At 41.8% G+C, this 26,857-nt stretch overlaps 1 protein-coding gene across 1 annotated transcript in view; it reads right to left on the minus strand.

The window, feature by feature from the left end:
• LOC139319857 (1-phosphatidylinositol 4,5-bisphosphate phosphodiesterase zeta-1-like) overlaps positions 1-25,584 on the minus strand; it is a 195,660-nt gene extending 170,076 nt beyond the window's left edge. The window contains exon 1 of the mRNA XM_070947906.1: positions 25,335-25,584. Within this exon, the coding sequence (XP_070804007.1) occupies positions 25,335-25,584 (250 nt within the window). The remainder of the gene's footprint in view (positions 1-25,334) is intronic.
• Positions 25,585-26,857: the final 1,273 nt, after the last annotated feature.

Raw genomic sequence — 26,857 nt, forward strand, 5'->3', positions numbered from 1 at the left:
TACTGGAAGGACACAAAGGAAATTATTGAAGAAATAATAAATCAACAAGTAGAAAACACTCCAGAATTTTTTTTATTTGGAATGATAACAACACAACACAACAAAGAGACAAAATACCTCATCATACACATTTTGACAGCAGCACAGTTACTGTTCGCGCAAAATTGGAAATCAGACCAACTCCCAACCAAAGACAAACTAATCTCAAAGATAACAGAATGTGCCGAAATGGATAGACTGACACTAGAACTCCAAGAAAAAGAAGAAAGTGAATTCTATCTTGTGTGGCACCAGTGGTATCAATGGCTGGAAAAGAAAATCAGTACAAATATAGATGAAAGAAAATAGGGTAGAAAAATTAAAATCGGAAATGAATAAAGAGGAGATGCAAGATTATTTCTAATCTAAAACACCTGAATTGACAATGTATCATGTATATATTAACTTATAAAGCAATATATATTCTGATGATGATCAAAACATATATGTAAAGTATGGTGTGGGTAGGTTGGTGGTGGGAATTCGTTTGTCTTTGTAATGTCTTTGTATTTTTTGTATTGTCTTCATATCTCTGTTTAAAACTCAATAAAAAAAAAAAAGAAACCAAAGATAAAGTAATCACAATCTTACAAAGGTTGGCAGAAAGCCCAGAAGCAATTTTCAGAGAATCCAGACACGAAGTAGAGTGAACTAAAGTTGTTCCTTATAACTTGCTTCAGTCAGCATTCCTCCTTAAATAAGCTAAGGGAGTGACCAATTAGCCCCAAGCCTTACTCTTGAGGAGACCTCCTCCTGAGGAGCCACTCCTGCCTTTTGGCAGCTCTGCGTGCCCGTGCATCAAGAAGAGGCTCCTCCTTTTCATCCTTCACTTAAAGGAGCTTCTGGAGGTTCTGAAGGCCCTGGCTGAATCCCTGCCTCTGGCACCACATCTTCTCCAGCCTCCTCATTGTCTGACTTGGGTGCCAGCTGCACAGGCTGCTAGCGCAGCACTACACCAGCCTCCTCACTATCAGAATCAGCTACAATCCGCACAGGCCACTGACGGGCCACAACACTAAGACAGAGTTGGCTCCCTCTGAACATTGGTTGCAATGATGGATGAAAGTCCACCAAAATACAAGAAGTGATAGATGGTGATACCTCAATAACATCAAGTTTCTCCAGCCAATTAATTAATGCATTCTGCTTACTTGCAAAACAAGAACTTGAGATTCTTGTTAAATATTCTAAGCTCAGTATAATCATAGACATGTCCATGTTATGGCCAACTTGGGACCGTGAGAAAGCTTATTAATAGTTTCAGCCAGTGGTGGGATTCTACCGGTTCAGACCGGTTTGGGAAAACCAGTAGCTCTGACGATCAGCTGGGAGTGAACTGGTTCGCCCCAACGATTCGATGGGCCCACCTGCCTGCCCGCGCTATTTTCCTACCTTTATCTCCTCAGCTGATTCGCACAGCAGAGCCTGTTGCTACGTGAATCAGCTGTGTTACTCCTCTGAAGAAACCCGGAAGTGAAGATTTCTTCAAATGCGCACATGAAGCACGTGATCACCGAACTGGTTGTTAAACTGGGAGGATCCCACCCCTGGTTTCAGCGTATAGAAGAAAGAGTCTCAAGGCACCTTCACAATTTCCATTTTTGAACTGCAGTTGGCTGACCTAATTTTTGGAATTAATTTTATTGTTCTTGTCTGATCAAAAATTTTGGAGAACCAAATACTTTTCCAGTTCTTTTTTTTTTTTTTTTTGCAGCATTTTGATTAGCCTTAAAATTATATTGTCTTGTTACAAATTTTGGACTTGTAATGCCAAACCTGTTATGTCTTCAGTTTTTGTAGTTACTGCATTAGGGTACAGAATTAAGAAAATGCATACATGACTATATCCATCCTACATGGCCCTTGGCCACGTTACTTGAAGGACCATCTTTTCCAAAGTACATCTGACCCACCAGAGGAAGGAGGCAGAATATGTTACAGGTCCCCTCTCTTAAGGAGACCCAGCTAGTGGGACCAAGAGCCATCTCAGTAGTGACTCCCTCCCTGTGGAAATAAAAGTGCCCTTTATCCTGACAGTCTTTGGAAAGGCCCTGAAGATGTGGTTTTGCCAGCAGCCCTGGGGATCCCAAGCTGCTATGGAGCCCATAAATAGAATAGAATAGAGTAGGGTAGGGTAGGGTAGGGTAGGGTAGGGTAGGGTAGGGTAGGGTAGGGTAGGATAAAGTTCTTTATTGGTCAAGTGTGTTTGGACACACAAGGAATTTGTCTTTGGTACATATGCTGTCAGTGTACATAAAGAAAAATAAAATACATTCATCAAGAACCATAAGATACAACACTTAGTGATAGTCATAGGTTACTAATAAGCAATCAAATCATACTAGGAAACAAATAAAGGTAAAGGTAAAGGTTCCCCTCACACATATGTGCTAGTCGTTCCCAACTCTAGGGGGCAATGCTCATATGTTTCAAAACCGAAGAGCCAGTGCTGTCCGAAGACGTCTCCGTGGTCATGTGGCTGGCATGACTCAATGCCAAAGGCGCACAGAACGCTGTTACCTTCGCACCAAAGGTGGTCCCTATTTTTCTACTTGCATTTTTTACGTGCTTTCAAACTGCTAGGTTGGCAGAAGCTGGGACAAGTAATGGGAGCTCACCCCATTACGCAGCACTAGGTATTTGAACTGCTGAACTGCCAACATTTTGATCGACAAGCTCAGCGTCTTAGCCACTGAGCCACCGCATCCAGCATTCCATGCGCCTTTGGCATTTAGTCATGCCGGCCACTGACCATGGAGATGTCTTCAGACAGCACTGGCTCTTCGGCTTTGAAATGGAGATGAGCACCGCCCCCTAGAGTCGGGAACGTCTAGCACATATGTGCGAGGGGAACCTTTACCTTTAGGAAACAAATAAAATAATATGAATTGTAAAGATACAAGCAACATGGTTATAGTCATAAGTGGGAAGAGATAGGTACTAGGAAGGATGAGAAGAATAATAGTAATACAGTCTTTTTACAATCAACAAGAGGTTGCTTTCATTGTCATCAGGGAGATGGGCTTATTGGGTTTTGTATTGGGTTTTTAATTCTTTTATGCTGCCCACAGTCACTGTGAATGAGTTGGCCAGCCATATACATTTTCATACAGATGTTTATTTATAGAATTCTGTATTTTCAGAATTGGGAGGCTTCAGCATAGCCATTTCAAGCAGGGGTGAAATTCAGGCGGTTCTATCCGGCTCGGGTAAACTGGTAGCGGCAGCTGCGGGAGGCTCCGCCCACCCACGCAGATGTCATGATGTCCCTTTTTTCTGACGATTTCAGCCTCTGTGCATGCGCAGAAGGCTTTGCGCATGCACGGACGACCGTGAGAGCGAAGCGAGAGAGCGCGTGGTGTGCGCCAGGGGTGGGTTCTAAATTTTTTTACTACCGGTTTTGTGTGCGTGGCTTATTTTGTGGGTGTGGCTTGGAGGTCATGTGACTAGGTGGGTGTGGCTAGCTGGTCAGAGTCATTTCTGGAAGGTCCTCGCACTTACGACCAGTCCTCGCATTTACGACCCGACTCATTTGTTTGCTTTTAACACTGATCAGCTCTAGGATGGCCCTTTGAAGCCCCTCGGCAAGAGTTTAAACAGTTTTTTTCCCTCTAGTCATCAGCTGGGACTCAGGAGGCAGCAATAGATTGGGGGTGGGACCAAATAAAAGGTAAGAATAACGTTGGGGGGTGGGGGGTGGGAGGGCGGGGGGGGGGAGAACCGGTTCGGTGACGTCATATTGTCACCACTTCCAGCTCGGCCGAACCGGACCGAACCGGGAGGAATCCACCACTGGTGTGCGCACATTTGCGAACCGGTAGGGAAGGTAAGTGAATTTCACCCCTGATTTCAAGTTACAAGAGAAGACATACACAGTGGGGAATAATCACAAATTATTGTGATATTGGGAGTATTTATACAAACGCAGTTATATCCAGAAGACTGCTTATCCAGCCTTCTTCCTGGCCTGCTAGATTTTCCATAGGTGGGGAAATGTTTGGAAGGGAAGAATGCTGTGATATGAGATGCCATTTCATCAGATTGAAGGAGGGCAGCCCCTAAATGAATCCCTGCCTTTGTCAACGTGAAGCCCGAATATTGGACTAGTATAAGCGCATTAAGGGGGAAGGGAGTTGAATGCTTCCCAAGGACGCAGAGCAAAAGAACGAAACAAGAGGCCATCCAATATTCGCAAAGCAGTTGCAAACAGGGCTGCTCGCATCTATTAATCTCTGAAGAGCAATATACTCACAGCAGGGACTTTCACACTTGGCTGTACCTGAGGAAAGGATGGCGCACACTGGAGACTTTAATTTATCATCTCGGGCTACTGTAAGATTTTGATCATTTTAATCATAGGAAGGAGCAATGACCGCATAGAGCTGAGTACAGAGAAAGTAACTCCGCCACCCACCCACCCCCGCCATCATCCAGGAAATAAGATCAGGGATAAAATGTTTTGAAATTGAATTAGGAGGTTGGGTTGGCATGAGGAAAACCCTGATGCAGATGTCTGCGTCGTTGATATGTTTCCACGATAGGCTTGGCTATTAAATTGATTCTGAAGCAAGCGTACGTCGATGGGCTATTTCCCACCCACCCCACGTACTTTGTAACCAAGAAAGGCTCCTAAATAGCCTCGCAAGAGTCAGTAATAAAAGCAGCCTTTGCCTTCAGATTTATGACCGAAAAGACATGACATAAAGTGCAACTTTATTGGAACAGGACAGGGAGGAAAGCAAATGAGGTCCTTTAAGCAAAGCGAATGAAAACAGTCCATTAAGAGATGGACTTCAAAATGGCTCATCTTTCATTAGAGCTGGCAGTGTGATCTCGCGGCCTTCTCGGCATCACTGAAAACGGTAATAAGTAGAAACACCAATCTAGGCTCTCCCACATCACACACCAGCTCTCACGCTCTGAACTCTCATCCACATAACCAGCATGAAGATTTACAGGTAGTCCTCGAGTTACAACCCCAATTGAGCCCAAAATGTCTGTTGCTAAGCAAGACAGTTATTAAGTGAATATTGCCCCGTTTTTTACCTTTTTTTTGTCACTGTCATTAAGCGAATCATAATGCGATTGCAGGCCCCCCCGACAGACTATCCAACATATAGTGAGGGAATGCTCTAACAGAAGGTATCCAGGAGATTTTAGGGACTTCCTCTGCGTAACAACGACAGCTACTGACTGGATCTCCAAACTCGACATTAAACTCTGAAATGTTATTTCTGTTTTCCTCTTAGGTTTTCTTACTGCTTTTTTTAATTGTTTTAATTGTTTTAACCTGTAAAAATGAAGTGTTTTAATATTGTGTGTGATCAGCCATGCGCTAAATAAATAAATAAGCGAATCATAAATTCATATTTGCCATAGAATGGTAGACGACAAGGGCTGGAAGGGAGCTTGGAGGTCTTCTAGTCCAGAGTTCCCCAACCTTTCTGACTTTGCGGATCGGGGGGGGGAGAGAGGGGATGGTTCTGGGCGAGCAGTTGGAAAGCTCTTGCATGCACCTCCATTTGCGGGAGCAGCGTGCACATCAGAGGTGAAATCTACTTACCTTCCTTACCAGTTTGGAAGTGCACGCACATCACAAGCACACACAGACCCTCTGCGCATGCGCAAAACCTTCTGCGCATGCACAGAGGGTAAAAAACACATTACTTTCTGGTTAAAACCAGGAAGTAACTACACCCGGGCGGGTGGGCGGAGCCTTGCACCGCCATCGCTACCGGTTCTCCGAAACACCCGCCACAATCGCTACCAGGTCCGAACCGGGAGCATTTCACCCCTGGTGCACACCCACCTGCCACTCGCACAAATGGAGCGTGCATGCACGCACTCACCCACTGCTCACACAAGTGAGAATGTCTGTGCTCATGCACACGCTCACCCGCCATTTTCACAGCCCTGTTACAAAAAGCTCAAGGTCCACTAGTGGGCGCTGGCCCTGACACTGGAAGTCCCTGTTCTAGCCCAACCTGCTGTCCAGGGCAGAAGTTCTTCCTTATTTGAGTTTGGACCTCTCTCCGTGAGTCTTCAACCCATTGGCTCCCCTTAATAACTACGAAGAATAAATCCACACTCTCTTCCCTGTAACACCTCTTCAAATGCATGAAGACTGCTCTCATGTCTCCTTTTAGTCTTCTATTCTTTTAGGCAAAACATGCCCAGTCCTTTAAGTTGTTCTTCATAGAATTACCTAGTTTCTTTAAATCTTCTTAGAATTTAATCTCCTAGCACATCACCATCTATGTTGCTTTTTTTCTCGATATTTCCCAGTTACCCAGTATCTTTATTGTGATGACTATAAGTGGAACAGTATTTCAGGTGAAGTCTGACTAACCTAACAATCTATGATTTGTCATAGATTGTCAAAAACATTTTTGATCTCAAGATTGCATTCACTCTTTTGACATCTGCAGCACTCACGCTTAATCTGTGGTCTACCAGGATCCATAATTTCTTCTCACAAACTCTACTATTAGGCCAGAAGATTGTTCAAGTTCCTAAACATTTGATATCTGATATAAGTTTGCCTAAGGCCTCCTCCAATATGGGATGCGGTGGCTCAGTGGCTAAGATGCTGAGCTTGTCGATCAAAAGGTCGGCAGTTCAGCGGTTCGAATCCCTAGTGCCGTGTAACGGGGTGAGCTCCCGTTACTTGGCCCAGCTTCTGCCAACCTAGCAGTTTGAAAGCACGTAAAAAAGGCAAGTAGAAAAATAGGGACCACCTTTGGTGGGAAGGTAACAACGTTCCGTGCGCCTTTGCCGTTTAGTCATGCCGGCCACATGACCACGGAGATGTCTTCAGACAGCGCTGGCTCTTCGGTTTTTAAACGGAGATGAGCACCACCCCCTAGAGTCGGGAACGACTAGGTGCAACGGGAACCTTTACCTTTAAGGCCTCCAAAATAGTATAAGTGGGTTTAATTCAATGTTGGTTAGCCCAGGACTTAGTCATTTTTTATGGTTCTGTGTGCCTCACCAAAATCTTCTGTGATTTCTTAAGATTGCCTGAGATGTCACGATTCCATATTATTTCATATTATTCAAAAACTGAAGAAATGAGGTAAGATGGCCTTTTGGGGGGTAAATTCCAGAGGTTTTTGAGGTTCATGTCAAGGAATGGCGTAGCAGTTGTTCAGATGAAGTCAGAGACATTAACACAAACTTGTAGACATCTACATATATAACACGTTCAAACTTACAGCAGTCTTTGTCATCATCTAGAAAGAAGAACAGAAGTTAGTAATAAACACAGGACTATCATGAGGTAAAATTAATCAGTATACAGTATACAGAACACACAGAAGAAAAAGGAGGGAAAATACTAATATAACATAGATTGCCTCTTGCATGAGTCAGCACTCTCTAACTAAGCAACTACAATTGTGTATTCTGGCCCATTGTACACTTTCCTGTTCCAGTTACTAAATTCAATATCCTAGTTCATATTTCCAACCTTTTTGTTGGTCTTTCAGAAGCTTCTACCTATTAATGCAAGACAGAAGTGGTGTGTATGTGTGTTTATTTACCTGATTTAGGATTTCAGCAATGAAATTGAGCATCGTGTTAATTTGCATCTCAATGCAGAAGGAAAATGGAAATTCCATTATTTGTATCTTGATGAGCATGTTTTAATTTTCAGTCTTGACACTGTGATTAACACTTCTAATGAAGTTTCTAGTATAAATCATATCCTAATAAGCTGACTGAATGACGGCTCAGAAAGGCAAATTGCAGGCTATGAAATAATTACAAGCCCAAGCCATTAACAAAATTCAATGAAGCACAGTATGATGATATTCTCAACAACATTTGTCACACAAATTGCATCGTAAAAAATACTGTATGGAATCACAACATGTTTCAGAGATTCTGCAATTGCTTAATCAATCAGTTTAATCAATTTAATACATCTTTAGACAGTTCAACATTTGGACAGGTAAGAATGGAGGTGTCAGACCTGCCTCGGCTTGAACTCCTAAGCAGAGATGATCCTTGGCTCCATTTGTTGCAAAAGATATAATTTTATTAGAAGGCAAGTGAATTACAGTAATCTGTAGCCAAAACTGAAAATCGCGAGCCAAATTCCCCAAGAAAAAAAAGAAGGGTAGGCCAAAATGAAAGACTATGTTTCAGAAGTAACTAATGAAAAATGTTAATAAGAATGGTGGAAGTTTGGGTGCCTACTAAAAATCTCAATTTATTGTGCCTTGGATCCATTTATATTTGAAGAAGTCTGTCCAGTGCTGGACCCATATTTTAACAATTTGGAATGAATCCAGAAAAGTGACTGTCTGTTGAAAATACTTAATCTGGATTCTTACACTGAGCAGGGATAGGTCTTTGTGGCTTTAAATGCTCCTTCAGCTCTATGACCAAATCCAGAGAACTCTCCTCTCTTTTATTTTATTTTTTTACTCTGTCTTTATTTGCTTCTGGGGCCGATGTAAATCCTATTTATAGTCCTGTTAAAGACACAAGTAAGAGAAGAAGAAAAACAGAATTCTTCTTCTTATTCTTTACAGTTCTTCTTTTGAATGATAGAAATCCACCCACCAACCATTACTGTTCAATGAACCATTTTGCATTTTAACACAGATGCCAAAATAAGGAACTGCTGTTAATTGAAAGGCATGGGTACCGTTGACTATCAGTGTGAAGGAATTATGTTACTAAGGCAACAGCAACCGTAAGCAATACTATGACTTTAGTATACTAAAGTCATAGTATACAAAGTAATACTATGACAATCATATCCATCCTTATCCCTAAATTAAATGATGTATGATCATCATCATCATTCTAACTGTTGTCTATCCACTTCAGGATGAAGGTCTCTTCTGCATGTTTCCAACCTATACGGACTTGAGCTTTCTTTCCTGCAATCTGCAAGCTATCCATCTTTTATTTATCTGTTTGTTTGTTTATTCAAGCATGTATAAGATAACAGATATAAGTATAAACATGATTATGAATACATGAAATGGATATGAATAAATGGGGATGTTAGGACAGGGACAGTAGGCATGTTAGTGCACTTATGCACGCCCCTTGCAGACCTCTTAGGAATGGGGTGAGGTCAACAGTAGACAGTTTAAGGTTAAAGTTTTGGGGGTTTGGGGAAGAAACCACAGAGTCAGGTAGTGCATTCCAGGCATTGACCACTCTGTTGCTGAAGTCATATTTTCTGCAATCGAGTTTGGAGCTGTTCACTTTAAGTTTGTATCTATTGTTTGCTTGTGTATTGTTGCAGTTGAAATTGAAGTAGTCATTGACAGGTAAGACATTGTAGCAGATAATTTTATGTACTACGCTTAGGTCAGACCAAAGGTAGCGTAGTTCTAAGTTGTCTAAGCCCAAAATTTCAAGCCTGGTGGCATAAGGTATTCTGTTGCAAGCAGAGGAGTGGATCTTGTTTTAGGTCTCTTTCATAGACACTTTTCAAAGTACATGTATTTAAGTACTGGAAGTCTCCATTTCATATGGGGGGGGTAATAATACGAGTTTTCCTCCTGTTTCTACAAAGTAGGGGTTATCCAAGCTTCATTCTTTCAGAGAGAAAAAATATATAGCCTGGGAACATTTGGCAGGGAAAAACATTCATTAACATATTTTTAGTTTGCAGCATGACAGAATGAGGATAGCTTCTCAATAGCTTGTAGAGCTTCTATGTCCGATATTCTATACGTTAAGCAGAATTTTCATCTCCACAATATCGAACTATGTACAGGTTTGATTTGAGCCTTTTTCTCCCCTTCTATGGTTTTGATGTTTATACTTTGGGAAGAGCTCTCAGGAAATGTTAGGTGGTCGGCAACATCTCCAATGCTAAGTGTTAACAATGGGAACTGGACTATCCCAAAGGTGCTTTTTCAAGAGTCAACTGGACTTTCTGGTTTTTCTTTGAAGATGTTTCGCTTCTCATCCAAGAAGCTTTCAGAGCTGAAGAAGCTTCTTGGGTAAGAAGCAAAACATCTTCAAAGAAAAACCAGAAAGCCCAGTTGACTTTTTTTTTTTTGAAAAAGTTTTATTTTAGATTAAAAATAAAAAAAAGAAAAAAAAAGAAAACATAACAACAATAACATAAAAATATCATCCTTACAAACGATTATAGACAGCATCTCAATCGGTTAAAATCATTTCGTGCTTACAATTCTCCAAATCTCCTAATAATAATTCTCCAATTATTCTTTACTTAAACTAAAAATACATATTTAAACATTTCATATATGCTATCTCATCTCCATACTTTTTTATCAAACCATTGATAAAATATCTCCCATATCAAATAGTATTGTTTATCTTCCTGTTCTCTTATTTCAAATGTCAATCTACTCATTTCAGCAGAGTCCAACATTTTCATAATAATTTCTTCATCGGTAGTTATCTTCTCTCCTTTCCAATTTTTGGCAAATACAATTCTGGCCGCTGTTAAAATGTTCACAATTAAGTATTGTAATTCTTTATTAAATGTCTCTGGTAAGATTCCTAATAAAAATATTTCTGGTTTAAGGTCAATATGTCTCTTTGTCATTTTTTCTAACCACGTATGTATTTTAGTCCAAAATCTCCTTGCTTCCATGCATGTCCACCACATATAAGCCCAGTTGACTCTTGAAAAAGCACCTTTGGGACAACCATGACTTGGATGACTGAGAATCTCCATAGACACGGGAACTGGACTAGTTTATCTCTCAGTGGCCTTTCACCCTCATTCCAACTCTCACTTAGACCATACAATTGACCAAAAATATTTGAGCCCATCATTTCAGGATATACAACTACAGGTAGTCCTCATCATATGACCACAAGTAAGCCCCAAATTCCTGTTGCTAAGCAAGGTAGTTGTGAAGTGAATTTTGCCTCATTTTTTGGCCCTGGTGGTTAAATGAATCACCGAAGTTACTAAGTGAATCTGGTGGACGTTAGGCGAATCTGGCTTCTCCCATTGACTTTGCTTGTCAGAAGGCTGGGAAGATTACAAATAGTGATCATATGACCCTGGGAGAGTCCAACTGTCATAAATACATCCCCGTTTCCAAGCCCCTGAATTTTGATCATGTGATAATGGGGATGCTGCATAAGTGTGGAAAATGATCATACTGTAAGTCACTTTTCTCATTGCTATTGTAACTTTGACTGGTCACTAAACACATGGTTATAAGTCGGGTACTCCCTGGTCCCACAAAATATGGGAAGGTTGAAATCCAACCCTTCAGCCTTCAAATAATGCCTACCCATGAACCATGCACTTTCCAACTCATACCTTCCCTCAAACATGCTTTTTCAATAGGCAACTGGACTTCCTTTGTTTTTGCTTGAAGATGTTTCGCTTCTCATCTAAGAAACTTCTTCAGTTCTGACTGAATGGCAGAGAATGGAAGGATTTATATTTCTTGCAGTCATCTGGTCATTGGCACTCTTTCTGAGAATCGTTGAATAGTGCAAATGGGTGTGGAACTTCTTGGAATTGCTAAAAGGACTGTGTTCTAAATCTGTACCCTAAGGACACAGATAAACCTCCAAGTGGCCTCAATGATTCTCAGAAAGAGTGCTAACGACCAGATGACTGCAAGAAATATAAATCCTTCCATTCTCCGCCATTCAGTCAGAACCGAAGAAGCTTCTTGGATGAGAAGCGAAACGTCTTCAAAGAAAAACAAGAAAGTCCAGTTGCCTCTTGAAAAAGCACTTTTGGGACAACCACGACCTGGATGACTGGGTATCTCTAGAGTCATACTTTACCTCTTCTCTTGGCTTTTTAGAGGAAATGGGCCAGGTGCCACCAAAGAGCACTAAAGACACTTTCTGGGTTACATGAGTATCCACAGAATATGGTTAAAAAGAAATCAGAATGGCAGCTACAATATTACGATCAAAGCTCCATCTGGATTTTATGTATGTTGCACTTAGAAAACAAATGGATCATCGATCACCCTGTCACAGCTGTCATGTTAGGTATTTGACAGCACCCTGTAGACACCTCTCCTAAGGTAAGCATTTCTTCCTCTGTTTAAAGATTGCCACTATCCATTTAGGTTGCATTTGCCTCCTTCTCGCTCTCTGAACTTGAGCTGTTTTTTTCAGGTATTGAGTTATTGTATTAAAAAAAAACTGACGTCCAATTTGGACCAACATCATCCAACTCAAGAGAGCACTTCTCAATCAGCAGGCCAGCCAGTGAGCTGAGAAATAAAATCAAGTTTCACAACAGATGATAACCGTCATCCCAAAGTAGACGGTGGATTTATGTACTATGGATTTAGGAGGAATCAGAGAATGAACCTGTCATATTTTAGCCAGGCTAGAATTACATGTAAAGAAACGCCAAATAACTTTTTATCATTGAAAATTGATGGTTACGTTTCTCATAGCCTAGAGCAGTGATGACTAACCATTTTGCCATCGTGTGCCAGGAGCGGGGGGGGAGGGAGGGAGTCACGCACATGCACGCCCATACCCATAATTCTATGCACCCCGCCCCACGCATGCGCGCGACCCCCCGCTCTCCCCCACTCCTGGTGCGCAATGGCATGGTGGGACCAGAAGGCCCATTTTTTGTTCTTCCCCAGCCTCCAGAGCCTTTCTAGGAACCTGGGGAGGGCAAAAACGGCCTTTCCCAACCCCCCGGAGGCCCTCTGAAGGCCGGAAACAGCCTGTTTCCCTACTTCCAGTGGGCCCAGAAGGCCTGAAAATCAGTTGGCTGAGCTCACATGCCCACTGATATGGCTTTGCGTGCCACCTGTGGCACACGTGCCATAGTTTTGCCATCACAGGCCTAGAGAGAGTATTCTCTTTCTCTTTTATTTCATTTTTTGGACAACTAATGAGATTGTCCCACCTCAGAACTTTTCTCTGCCTCCCTTCTTGCCCAGAAGAAATAGAATTTCTCAGTGGTGTTTCACTACAGTTTGATCAGACCTCCAACCATCTTAAATCTGTAGTCCCATGTTAATACTGACTGGTCCATATAATACCCTGCATGGCCAGGCACAAGTGTGGTGAGTACAACGGCTGTTGAACTGCAGACTCTTAATGTGTGTTGGGTGTCCAAACAGCAATGACCCTTAGATCAAAAATAATGTGTGTGAGGGACTATGTATCCAGCCACCACTTGGGTCTGATTTTAAATAGTATAAAATTGAGATGTTGAGCCTATTTTTTCCTACTGTTCTCATTTAATTTAATGACTGAGAATTGCTTTTCAACATTTCTTTCAGATGGGAAGGTTGCTTTCACAGAAATTTTACGAGTGGAACGTGATGTTCTTGTGATAAAATTACAAAAAGCGTGTTTGTGAAAATTCTGCTGTTCATTGTTAGAGACACAGTCATTCAATCCGTAGACTCCATCTTCCCAACATGCATGTAATCCCAAATAAAGGAATCATCGTAACACTTAAAAAGCATTCTTCTGAGGCAGAAGAAGCTGTGAATGAACATCAGCATGGTATCCAGAACCACCTACAATCATCACTGAGGAAGTTCAAAAACACCACCAAAGACAAATTTGCAAACATCTGAGAAAGCCAGAAGACAAAAGCTTCTTTCACAGGGGAAGCAAATTTTCAAAACAAATCTCAGCACAGCCCTATCTAAATGTTTGCAATCTCCATAAGCATTCACTGAGGCCATGAACAAGGTGCCACAGTTACACAACAGCCCAGAATCGCCATTACTCAAGCAAATGCACCTCAGCACTGAAGCTACACAAATACATGGAATGATTGGCATGATCAAGGATCCACCAAAAAGAGTTTCTCAGTATTACAATGTTGATGGCAACCAGGATGTGCTACTTCTCTTATCTGAATCACTTTTGATTGCAAAGAGCTGCATCAACAGCACATTTCTAGGAATATGCTTGGGGTCACCATAAATGTATGAATTTGTGCCATCCTTATAACTGTAATTTTACTGTATGACATAATCCTGGCTGGAGTAGGACTTTAATCTGACTCAGTGCCCAGACAGCTACACTGGATAACTGAATAGACCGCCAAAGCAGATCTTGATATTATTATATGCACAACATAAAATCACAACTGCCAATTCCTTTTTCTTGGCCTTCATATACATCAAGTTCTTCCTAAGAACCTAGGATGTCATAATGAATCAATGTAGTATATGTACAGATCCAAGCAGTGTGGTCTTTTGAGAGATGGAAATGTTGTCAATATGCAGGTTTTCTAAATGTCATCCAAGATTTTTTTTTTTTTGGTATGGCACCTAGTATGCTGTTAACCGCTGGGACCCCCATGGTTCCACCAGTTTCTGCTATAATCTTTTCAACTTCGATTTTCAGATCTTGATTCTTTGTGATCTTCTCTAAGGCTAGGGATTCTATTCTTGTTGTGGCCCCTCGGCTGCCAGCAGAGCTAGCAGCAGAGTCAGATGAGGAGGAGGTTGAGGGGGAACCTGGGACAGCTTCGGAGCCTTTGGAAGGCTCTGATAAGAAAACAGCTTCATTGACAAAAGCTTTCCATCCTCCCCCAAGTAGAGAGGCAGCTGTCTTCAGGGCCTGAGCTGAGTGAGGGGGAGGAACAGATGGGGCCCATCCCAGATGCGTGTATGCATAGAGAGGAAAGGAGAGGAGAGCAAAGGAAAGCAATAAGCCGGCTCTCAGGGAAAAACAGACGTGGACGCTAGCCAGTCTCTCCCTGCCTGGGAAATAAATAGTAGGGGTTTGGGGGTGACTGGTTGTCACAGACAACTCTTCATTTTCGAGTCTACAGCAAGCAATTCAAATTCCTTGGCCAGAACCAGGTTTGTTGGGACTAATTACTTTTGGGTTTTGTTTAGCCACATGAATAAAAGACTGTTTCTGCCAGGGGTGGGTTCTACTTACCTTTACTACTGGTTCGCAACGGGATCACGCGCGCTTGCTTCACTTACGCGCACGCCTAGCTTCTGCACATGCGCAGATCGTCTATGACGACATCTGGGGCAGTGGGAGGAGCCTCCCGCTGGTTTTACTATCAGTTCTTGCGAACCAGTCCGAACTGGAGGCAACCCACCACTGGTTCCTGCCCTGTTTTGAAAAGGGTTTTGTTTTACTCACCAGTAAGCAACTTATCATTACTTGCGAAGGCTGGGTCAGAAGAACAATTCTATTGTCCCACAGTGTTGCCATGTCAATTATGCCCACTGTCCCCTGTTCAACCACAGCTAAATCTGATGGGTTAAGTGCCAAGTTTGTATTGTTATTATTACCGCAACAGCAACTACAAATAACCAAACCACACCATTTTACTAAATCTGATTGAGATACCATTTAAAACCCATAAGCTGCTTAGCAGATAAAAAAAAAAGCTTTGGGGAGATACTGGCTGCAAAACTAAAGAATCCCCACATTTACTGGAAGAGCAGCAGACACTGGCATTAAAACATACTCTTTGAAGTAGCACTTCTAGCATGCAAAGACTGTTACAGTCATCAGATGGAATTCGAAAAGCTGTGAGCAGGGTCCATGCCAAGCACAACTGCTGAATAGTCTTTGGATCCTACCGAGGGCAAATAGGATTGTGATAATTCTATCTACAATCTTGTAAAGGTAGGTCAGTAGCTCTTATCCTGAAACTGCAGATAGAAACGCCTGGAGCTGTGGATTTATTTATACAGTACACTGATGAGACATCTGGCTGATTTCATGGGCCCCGAAATCCTGAACCATTCTTGGCTTCCATTATTCTTTTTCATTAACAAGAGCTGGATCCCAGCCCCTTCCCTGGCAGAAGTCAGAGTAAAATAGAACAAATATGGAGCTGCAACTAGTTTCATTTTATTTTGTGCTGTATGCAAAAAATGGGTTGAGTAGAAACCTAGAGAGGATGAGGAGGAGGAAAGAAGAAGAAGAAGAAGAGGAGGAGGAGAAAAGAGGAGGAGGAGAAGAGGACGGGGAAGAGGAGGGAGGAGGAGAAAAGAGGAGAAGTGGAGGAGAAGGAGAAGATGAAGAAGAGGAGGAGAAGAGGAAGAGGAGAGGAGGAGGGGGAGGAGAAGATGAAGAAGAGGAGGCAGAGAAGAAGAGAAGAAAGAGGAAGAGGAGAAGAAGAAAGAGGAGAAGGAGAAGGAGAAGGAGAAGAAGAAGGAGAAGAAGAAGAAGAAGAAGAAGAAGAAGAAGAAGAAGAAGAAGAAGAAGAAGAAGAAGAAGAAGAAGAAGAAGAAGAAGAAGAAGAAGAAGAAGAAGAAGGGAATATCCATTCAGTCATGTCCAATTCTCCACATCTTCTGATCTTGAACTACTTGAGTTTTTCTATGCTCTGGCTAGTGTCAGTTTTGATGATGGTGTCAGCTGCTGTGTTCTTTGGTGGCCTGGTTTCCTTTTGCCGCTAAGTTAATCCATAATTAGAAAAATTAACCCATCATTAGAGAGGTACGCCTGGGTTAGAACCTATGGTTTGATTTGTGAGGCTGACTATTCAGTGATGCTGGAAGCTAAAGATATATTAGGGAGCATTTCCACACAGCCAACTCTTCCTTGATAGCACAACTGAATCTTCCACGAACACAGACAAGAGCAGTGTTAAAACAATTGTTCCCAAATGTTGGTAGCTTCATTGAAGCAGATGGTTAATGGTGTTGTTGCGCTGAATAATGTCTATGTGTATCTGCAGCCTGCAAGTGCGTGTGCTTCTGTGTATACATGTTTCCTTACTTTCTGTGATTGCTCAAGGGAGTGATTTGTATTATCAGGAGAACCTTCTGAGATAAAACTTTGTTTATTAAGCAAATATTTACAACTTGCCTCTCAGTGAAAGGTCATTTCAGTGACATAGAAAATAAAATATACTGGTGTAATGGATTGTGAGAATAACCGTCAGGAAGAGGAAGAAGAGCTGTAGCCAAGGTACTGGCCTGAGTCCTAGGGCCGTGATGGTGAACCTATGGCACGCGTGCCACAGGTGGCACACGGAGCCATATTAGTGGGCACATGAGCTCAGCTCTGGCGCACATGTGCATGCTGGCCAGCTGATTTTCGGCCTTCTGGGCCCACCAGAAATAGGGAAACAGGTCGTTTCTGGCCTCCGGAGGGCCTCCAAGGGGGTGGGGAAGGCCGTTTTTGCCCTTCCCAGGCTGCTAGAGAGGCTCTGGAGCCTGGGGAGAGCAAAAAACAGGCCTACCAGGCCATTGCGTGCAAAAAGCGGGGGGAGCATGGGGGGGGAGTTTGCACACGCATGCGCAGGGGCAGGGCACATATAATTATGGGTGTGGGCACACACGCACGAGACCCCCCTCGCTTTTAGCACACAATGGCAAAAAGGTTAGCCATCACTGTCCTAGGGAGAAATGTACAGGTAGTCCTCAATTTACGACCACAATTGAGCCCAGAATCCCTGTTGCTAAGTGAGACAGTTGTTGTTTTGCCCCATTTTACGACCTTTCTTGCCACAGTTGTCCACTTGAATCACTGCAGTTGTTAAGTTAGCAGCATAGTCGTTCATTGAATCTGGCTTCCCCAATGGCCTTGCTTGTCAGAAGGTCCCAAAAAGTGATCACATGACCATGGAACTCTGTAACCGTCATAAACATGAGTCAGTCGCCAAGTGGCTGAATTTTGATCACATGACCATGGAGACGCTGCAATGGTTGCATAAGTGTGGAAAATGGTTGTGCCATTTTTTCAGTGCCGTTATAACTCCGAACCATCACTAAATGAACTGGTGTAAATCGAGGACTACCTGTAATTTGAAAAAAACGACTCAGACTTGACCCCCCCCCCATCCTCTTTAGGATAACAGCCAGGATGACAGGAGGCACCTTCAGAGTTGCAAGATTAAGTCAGTGTAATTCTGTAATAAAGGTAATTTCTGGGCATTTATGTCTTGGAGGACCTCTCATGGACTATGAATGCTAACATGCCTGTGAAGAAGGCACAGAAGAGGCTGTACTTCCTGAGAATGCTCAGGAAGATAAATCTATCTCAGCATCTACTTCTGTCCTACTATCGCATCACCATTGAGAGTGTCCTGACATACGGCATTCTTGCATGGTATGGGAGCAGCTCTGCAGCGGACATAAAAGCTCTACAGAGAATTATTAAAACGGCCCAGAATATCATCGGACTCCAGCTACCAGCCCTGGATGACATCTTCGCATCTCGCTGTTTGAGGAAGTTGCATAACATTCGCAGAGACTCTTCCCATCCTGCTTACAATCTTTTTGGACTGTTGTCTTCTGGCAGAAGATAGAGAACAATTAAAACTCGGACCACATATTTTCTGAATAGTTTTTATCCCAGCTATAATTGCACTCAACAATGAACTAAAGGGCCACCATCAGTGAGCTGTTAGACAGCATTACTTGGTCTGTTGTGTGGATGTTTGGGTGGTTCAGGGGTGGGGAATTTGTGGTGGGTGGGAGTTTTTTTGGGGATTGTTATGTGTGTTGGACCTGGTCTTTGGGTGTTAAGTGAATTTCGTTGTATAGGTATATTGTGTATATACATACAATGACAATTTTTTTTTAATTTGATTTATATGCCGCCCTTCTCCGGAGACTCAGGGCGGCTTACAATGCGCTAAGCAATAAAGTTATACTTACATTTACTTTAGTACTTGTGACTTCAGTGTTCAAATCTGGTCTACCTCAATGGGTTGGCACCCAGCTTATTTTACAGGATCTGTATTATTTATTTATTTATTTATTTATTTACAAATATTTATATGCCGCCCTTCTCCCAAAGGACTCAGGGCGGCGAACACAAGTTAAAAAACACACAATAATAAAAGAAAATCCTAATCAAAACCAATTAAAATAGGGACAAATAAATAATAAAAGTATTAAAGATACTTTTTGTTGGATGAAGTGTCCAGTTATAGGATAGTGGGAAAGCTTTTAAGCTTCTAATTCTTCTCTCGGCAAAATGAAAACTTTTGAAAACTCCAAACTTTGAGAAACTATTTTCGGGTGACCTATTGAAGGCCTAAGATCCCTTCCACACAGAAGCATGGCATCAATCTGATCTTTGTGTTGAGCTCCTTTTAGCCTTATGACACCATAGGCCTTCCAATGGGCTTCACAAGCCCAGTTATTTGACTTTTGGCTCAGCAGCTCCTTTGGAGGAAAAAATGTGAAAAGAAAGCTTTGCATAATTTATTTTGGAGCTGCACGGCAGAGAGTCTAACACTCTCCTCATTGTATCTCTTTGCTTTTAATATTCCGTCTGCCTTTCTAAAACCAAGGTACCATAGGATCTTACCAACATTTCCTCTTTATAAAAGAGTGTGGTTATTTTATTATCTATGGGTAGTCTATAGCTAGATTCACACCATAAAATGGGTGGAAACTTAATAATTCAAGTCCTAACCAAGGAGCTGAGAATGATTAATGTGGTGTCTAAGATTATAGGCAATGCAAAACAGGTTGGGTTTTTGTTAAATAAAATTGGTGTGTTCTGGTCTGATAAATTCAATATTTCGAGATATTGAGGGCATCCCTTAGGTATTGCTCTGAAAGCTTCAGCCATGATTGGTATAAAAATAGATTTCTTTTTTCTATAAGTGTTCAGCTTCAATCTCCAACTCCCGATATTTTGTTTAATTTTTTTTCAATTGTTTTTCCTCAATCCTAGCATCATCTGGTACAGCAACATCAGTGAACCGGAGTTTCTTCTTTTTAATAACTGTTTATATCAAGCATGTTATGAACAAGATGCCTGTCTGTTTAGATCTTAAAGTCCCATAAGAGCTTAACCTGCTCATTTTCCAAAATCTTCTCAACTTAATGTTTCCAGTAGTTTTTATTATTTTCAAACCCAAACTTCTGGCAAAGTTTCCAATGCACAATTTGCATTGGCTAATTTGGTTATAGAAATTGATCGACTGACAGACGGACTGACTGACTGACCAACCAACCAAGCAACCAACCAACCAACCAACCAACTGATTGACTCACTGACTGACCGACTGTCTGACTGACTGACTGACCGACTGATTGACTGATTGACTGATTGACCAACTGACTGACCGACCGACTGACCAACTGATTGACTGACTGGCTGGCTGGCTGGCTGATTGATGGATTGATTGACTAACTGACTAATTGACTAACTGACTGACCGACCAACCGACTGTCTGACTGATTGACTGATTGACTGACTGACTGACTGACTGACTGACTGACTGACTGACTGAGCAACCAACCGACCGACCGACTGCCTGCCTGACTGACTGATTGATTGACTGACTGACTGACTGACTGACTGATTGACTGACTGACTGACTGACTGACTGACTTTTGGAAACTTGATTAGGGCACTCCTTGTAGTCATTTTGTGAAGTTTTATTGAAGCCACTGATCAATTAGTCAATCGTTTCATCCTTTCAGGATGATATTTGCTGTTGTTCATTATGTATTGAATTTTTGTCTTTATGCAATCAGTTGGCAAGTTTGTTCTTGAATCGCTAAAATAAAGCCTTTAATTTCTTTCCTTAACTCTCTTGATTGTAACCAATTCGATGTGGGGTTTTTTAATGGTTTTTCCTTCTATATCCTCCAAATATTGACCATGCATTGCCTTGTTCTTCCAATTAACAAATCGGTTTTCAATTGTTTCTTTTCCATATTCAGCCTTCATCTTCATTGTTTTTAAGAGCTTTCCTTTATTGATTTATTCACTGAGGGTTCTTAGCTTGATTTAATGTAGTCAATAAGTAAGGCCCTACTTTTGTTCTTCTACAGTTTGTTTCACTTATAAGAAAAGGGGGAGAGCATGGCCTGAATATTTAGAAATAGAAATAGAAATATTTAGAAAAGTCAAGAATCCTTGCTGAAGGAAGTCAGTTAAGGAAAGCCTGAAATTTATTTATTTGTTTGTTTGTTTGCATTTCACACTTCTTAACTGCCCATCTTCCTCAGAAGGCTAATTATTATAGTTGGTCACAATCAGCCAGATGTTTAGACTGGATCTGGCATTTTTGTCCACCTATCAAGGGATGCGGTGGCTCAGTGGCTATGATGCTGAGCTTGTCAATCAGAAAGGTTGGCAGTTCAGCAGTTCAAATCCCTAGTGCCACATAAGGGGGTGAGCTCCCGTTATTTCTCCCAGCTTCTGCCAACCTAGCAGTTCGAAAACATGTAAAAATGCAAGTAGAAAAATAGGGGCCACCTTTGGTGGGAAGGTAACAACATTCCATGAGCCTTTGGTGTTTTGTCATACCGGCCATGTGACCACAGAGATGTCTTTGGACAGTGCTGGCTCTTTGGCTTTGAAACGGAGATGAGCACCCGCTCTAGAGTCGGGAACAACTAGCACACATGTGCGAGGGGAACCTTTACCTTTACCTTATCAAGTCCTTCTGAAGGACCTAGAACAGGTCCTATCTGCAGTTCCAGGATAGAGATTGTTGTTTAAGAATATTAAAAGTATTGTTTTATTACTAGGAATTAAATCTTTAGTCCACGTGACTCCCCGTGACTCTGATTGGTTCACAGCAATCAAAGAAATTACAATAAAATCAATAAAATATGGTAATCACAGCCAACAATATCATCGGAGCCAGAATCATGATTTTATGGAGGGGGGGGTTATCCCACCCACCCTATCCTTTCCTCCAGAAACAGTGAGAGAAAGAGAGGTGAAGTTGGTTGCTATGCAAAATTGCCTTGACATGGTAGAATGTAGTCCAAAGTTGCAGGAGGGAGGGGGCTTCTTCCCTTAATAATAGTTTTCAACCATCCTGTCAAGTGCCAGGGAAATCAGGTGATCCAGGCAGTTCAAATGGATATAAAGATTTACTGCAAGCTTAAGCTCTCGACAAGAATCTGAACTACTAATAGTCAAAGCAAATTGGTAGATAAGAGTCAAAGGAATTCAATGTGGGCTGGATTTAGATCTTTTGTGGGCACGAAGGGACTTGTGACTGATGATACATTTGACCCTTCTTTCAGGCTCAGCCTGGTCATCTCCCACACACTCTTCCTTTTTCTCTTTTCCAAAATTGTTACAAAGATTTCAAGTAGACTGTGTATGTGCGGTGCTTCAAACATTTAAAGCGCTAAACATCTGTGAAGAAGAATATAGCTTCAGAAGAGCTACCTGGGGATGGGAATTATGAACATATTGAGCGACTATTTTGTCATCATCACCAACAGGGAAAATGAAACAAGAACATGCAGTTTGGCCCAGCATTAAACAAGTGAGCACTATTGATGTGGTCTCAATACTGGGTTGTGCTAGTTTTTTCCAGGCTGACAGTCTCTCTTTGAATAAATGCCAAAGTTTGTTTCCTCAAAACTTTGGGTGAAGTCAGAACCAAACCCAAGTCTTATTTAATAATGATCCTATTGATGTATTGAGGGATGCGGTGGCTCAGTGGCTAAGACACTGAGCTTGTCAATCAAAAGGTCGGCAGTTCAGCAGTTCGAATCCCTAGTGCCGTGTAACGGGGTGAGCTCCCGTTACTTGTCCCAGCTTCCACCAACCTAGCAGTTCAAAAGCACGTAAAAAATGCAAGTAGAAAAATAGGGACAACCTTTTGTGGGAAGGTAACAGCGTTCCGTGCACCTTTGGCATTTAGTCATGCCGGCCATATGATCACGGAGACGTCTTCGGACAACGCTGGCTCTTTGGCTTTGAAACAGAGATGAGCACCACCCTCTAGAGTCGGGAACGACTAGCACATACCTATTGATGTATTAATTTATTCACTTTAATCTGTAAAGACTTTGATAGGAAGTAAGAATGTCATTTAATATATTTCTGGATATAACGAATGCTTATAATGACTCATTGTTGTTTTTTATATCCTTCCTTTCCTCCAGAAGCTCAAAGCAGCACATTTAGCACTCCCTTCTCCAATTTTTCTCCACAATAACTTTGTGAGGTAAGTTGGGACAAAGGAGTTTCCTGGACCAAGAATGGTTGGACTTAAAACCAGATCTCCCTAGTCTAGTCCAACACTTGAACTCTTACACCACTATATCCACACATTGTGTTAGTTGGGATGTAAATGAATGTTGCTGCTGTTGTCAGGTTGTTGAGCGAGAAGCCAAAAGGTTTTCTGCAAATTTTAGATCCATTGTATGATGCAACAAAGAATAGCGATCTGAAAATGAATGTCTTAGAAACCAAGATAGTTGTATTTTTTCAGGGGAAAGAAAATCATTACAGGTTGTACAGAAATGGTGAAAGGTAGATGGATGTGTCTATTTAGTAGAATGTGCGCTAAAGATGGGGAGATGGATGGAGGCATTTTAATAAGTACAAACATTGGTAGTAAGGTAATGGGTAGCATATGGACTGCTGAATATTTGTTGAAAGAAGCAAAATGGCTGTATTATACAGTAGTAGCTAAAATGGTGGAAACCTTTTGGGAAAAGTGTATTTTCTAAAAATAGCTAATAACACCACTTTCTTTGGGAGTAGTACCATAAAATTATATATCAATGGAAAGATAATTTAATCAAGAATGTAATGCAATAACTTATATGACAGATTTGCTATTAGAATAACAGTTACAGTATAAAGTAGACAAGTGAAACATGTAGAAAAAACAAGATATACAAAAATTATCACGTCAATTAATACTTAGTTGGGTAACCTTTAGCATGAATTACAGCCTTACAGTGTCTTCCCATGGAGTGAACCAAGTCTTTTAGTTCTGCAGCTGTTATAATGTGAAACCAAGATTGAATGATTGCTTCATTAACTGGGTTTTATTGCTGGTTGCTTCTGACTAACAAGTTTCTTTAGTCGGCTCCATAGATTTTCAATTGGGTTAAGGGCTGGGCTATTCCCAGGCCATTCCAGCAGTGGAATAGGATTATCTTGAAACTCCCCCCAAAAAAGTGGTGTTATTAGCCATCAAACCTCAAAAATACACTTTTCCCAAAAGGTTTATACAATTTTGGCCACTACTGTAAGGTTCTGCTTCTGCCTACTTTGTTATAAGGAATTGAGAGTTGGTTATGTCAAAAGAAACAAAAGCTGAGAACAGTGAGAACAATGTATTGGATAAAACAAGGGATATAGTCAAAAACATATGAGTTCTGAATGAATGTGGACTGAATACGAAAGTGGGTGAACATCTTAAAAAAGCACATTGAGGTGATATTGAGATGATTAATGAGGAGCAAATCACAAAACAAATCCATGAAGGAAGAGTGAATGGATTAATTGGATGGACAGCTTGGATGGGCTTATTGTAATTCTCAAAAAGAAAGACCAAAAATTTAAAGAATAACCAATCATGCATAAAGCAATGTGCAGATGCAGTGGAAATAGGGACACTTTTCCAAGATAGAAAGATATGAAATATAATGAATGATGTTGGTAGAAACTAGATTTAACAGGATTTTCTACACTGGTTCTCCTTTAATTTGTTTCACTTACTATTTTCTTACTCCTTTTCTAAGATTGCTTATCCTGAAAGTGTCAAGTGCAAGCAACCACATGTTGGTGGTTTAGTGATTTTATAATATTTATTAATACCCCCAACAATTCCCTTCACCAAAACCCCAGAACCATCCCAACTGAGTCCAGCCAAAAGCAAACCAACACTAGTCCATGGAGCAATGGCCCAATGAGTCCACAAGACACATGAAAGTTTCCAAACAAGATAAGTCCACCAGGCAAATTAAATTCACAGTACAAGAGGATTCACAAGGCAAGAAAAGTCCAGAGTCCACAATCCAAAGTCAAGGCACAGTGTCAATCCAAAGCAAGGCAGGAAATCATGATGACCAGGAAACACGCAGCTAGGAAAGGAACACATTGTTCCCAGCATTGTCTCCATCTGTCTGCTGTGCTAAATAGGCAGCTTCCAATGCAGCCCAACAAGAGTGATGAGGCTGCCTCCTCATGAGTAATCAAGCTGACCTTTGCTGCTCCTGCCTTTTCTCTGACCTGCATTTCTTGGATCAGTGCAGAAGACAGGTTCTCCTCCTCATCACTAAACAGCTATAAAGGTAAAGGTTCCCCTCGCACATATGTGCTAGTCGTTCCCGACTCTAGGAGGTGGTGCTCATCTCTGTTTCAAAGCCGAAGAGCCAGCGCTGTCCAAAGGCGTCTCCGTGGTCATGTGGCTGGCATGACTAAACACCAAAGGCACACGGAACGCTGTTACCTTCCCACCAAAGGGGGTCTCTATTTTTCTACTTGCATTTTTTACGTGCTTTCGAACTGGTAGGTTGGCAGAAGCTGGGACAAGTAACGGGAACTCACCCTATTACGCGGCACTAGGGATTTGAACCGCTAAATTGCCGACCTTTTGATTGACAAGATCAGCATCTTAGTCACTGAGCCACCGCATCCCCTTACCAGCTATAGCTGCATGCTTTCCCTACCCGAAGCTTCAGGGATGTCCTGCTGTAGCTGCCCTTCAGCCAAATCACTCTCAGCCAACTGCTTGTCTGGTCGCTCTCCCTGGGAACACTCCCCTTCACTCAGACTCACAGTCCCCGCCTGAGAGCCATCAGCCGTCTCACCTCCTGACATGCCTGGGACTGGCTCATCCTCCTCTGAATTAACCTCTGGAGAGGCATTTGGGGAAGCATCCATGGGAATCATCACAAAAAGCTTTGGTACTTCTGACATGAACACGAGTGGTCAGAGATCAAATCATGTGTTTATTTTGTTTCCCCGGTTTAGATTTCCAGTGAACCATTTGCCACTGGATTTAGCAACTAGGAATAAGGGGAAGCGGGGTGGAGGGGATCTGTTCTCTTGTCTTAATCTCTGGAGCCAGGAGATATATCAGGCATTACTTACTGCTGCTGGTGTTTCGGTCTCATCTGTATCTGATGAAAGGAATGACACATACTTAAAGCTTCAATTTATCGCCTCATGCTACAGGGATATTTTAATCTCAGAATGGAAAGATGGTCCTAGTGAACTCAGTTTAGGGGAAATAAATATAGCTTATTTATTCCCTTACACTCTAGGCAATGCCAGGAATGAAAAGGAAGATTTGTGGGCAATGTCTTACTGTGTGTTTGAAGCTAGAAATTGAAAGAGACAAAGATATATTTGTACGGTCCAAAGTCAGATTGCAAAGAAGTTACCTGTGGTGAGAGAGAGAGAGACTGAAGAGCAGTCAACGAATTGGCAGAGAGATCAAAGCCAGATTACTGCCAGTGCTATTGATAATTCCAGAGAGAAAGAGAAGACGGCAAAAGTCGCGGTCTAAGCAGCAAAGAGTCAGTACATGTTATGGTCTCCTCTGAATCCACTGAAGTTGAAGGGACACACCAGAGTAGCTATTGGCCTGCAGAGCCAATAAGTAATATGATATCCGCAACAACTTTGTGAGGCTATAAGCCTGAGAATTGATGAAGGATCAGGTTCTAGTGGAACACCTAACCCAAGAATTTGGTGGCACCTACAATGGGCCAAGCCAAGGCCATCAATAGCACTTGGACTTATATACCACTTCACAGTGCTTTTACAGCCCTCTCTAAGCGGTTTACAGAGTCAGCATCTTGCCCCCAACAATCTGGGTCCTCATTTTACCCATCTCGGAAGGATGGAAGGCTGAGTCAATATGTTTCCTTGAAAGGAAAGGACACCAGTGTCCCTAAGCAAGCCAAGTCTGCACTGGAACTATATAAGGTCCTTCAGGTCCTTGATGGACCTCCTTCAGGTGTATGTTCCTTATTCTTACTCTTTCCCTTTCCCAGCCTGTTGAATTCTCAGGTATTCAAGTTCTAGGCTGTTTTAGACAACTCTTGTGGCTCTGTCTTTTTCCTGCAAGCAGATTGTCCATGGAGATTCTCAATCATTCAGGTCATGATTGTCCCAAAGATACTTTTCAACTGGACTTTCCTCTTTATTTTTTCCTTGAAAGCATTTGCTTCTTCTCCAAGAAACT

Source organism: Pituophis catenifer, unplaced genomic scaffold, assembly GCF_029215685.1.
Source record: "Pituophis catenifer annectens isolate HBS135680 unplaced genomic scaffold, rPitCat1.0.hap2 SCAF_7, whole genome shotgun sequence".
NCBI lineage: Eukaryota > Metazoa > Chordata > Lepidosauria > Squamata > Colubridae > Pituophis > Pituophis catenifer.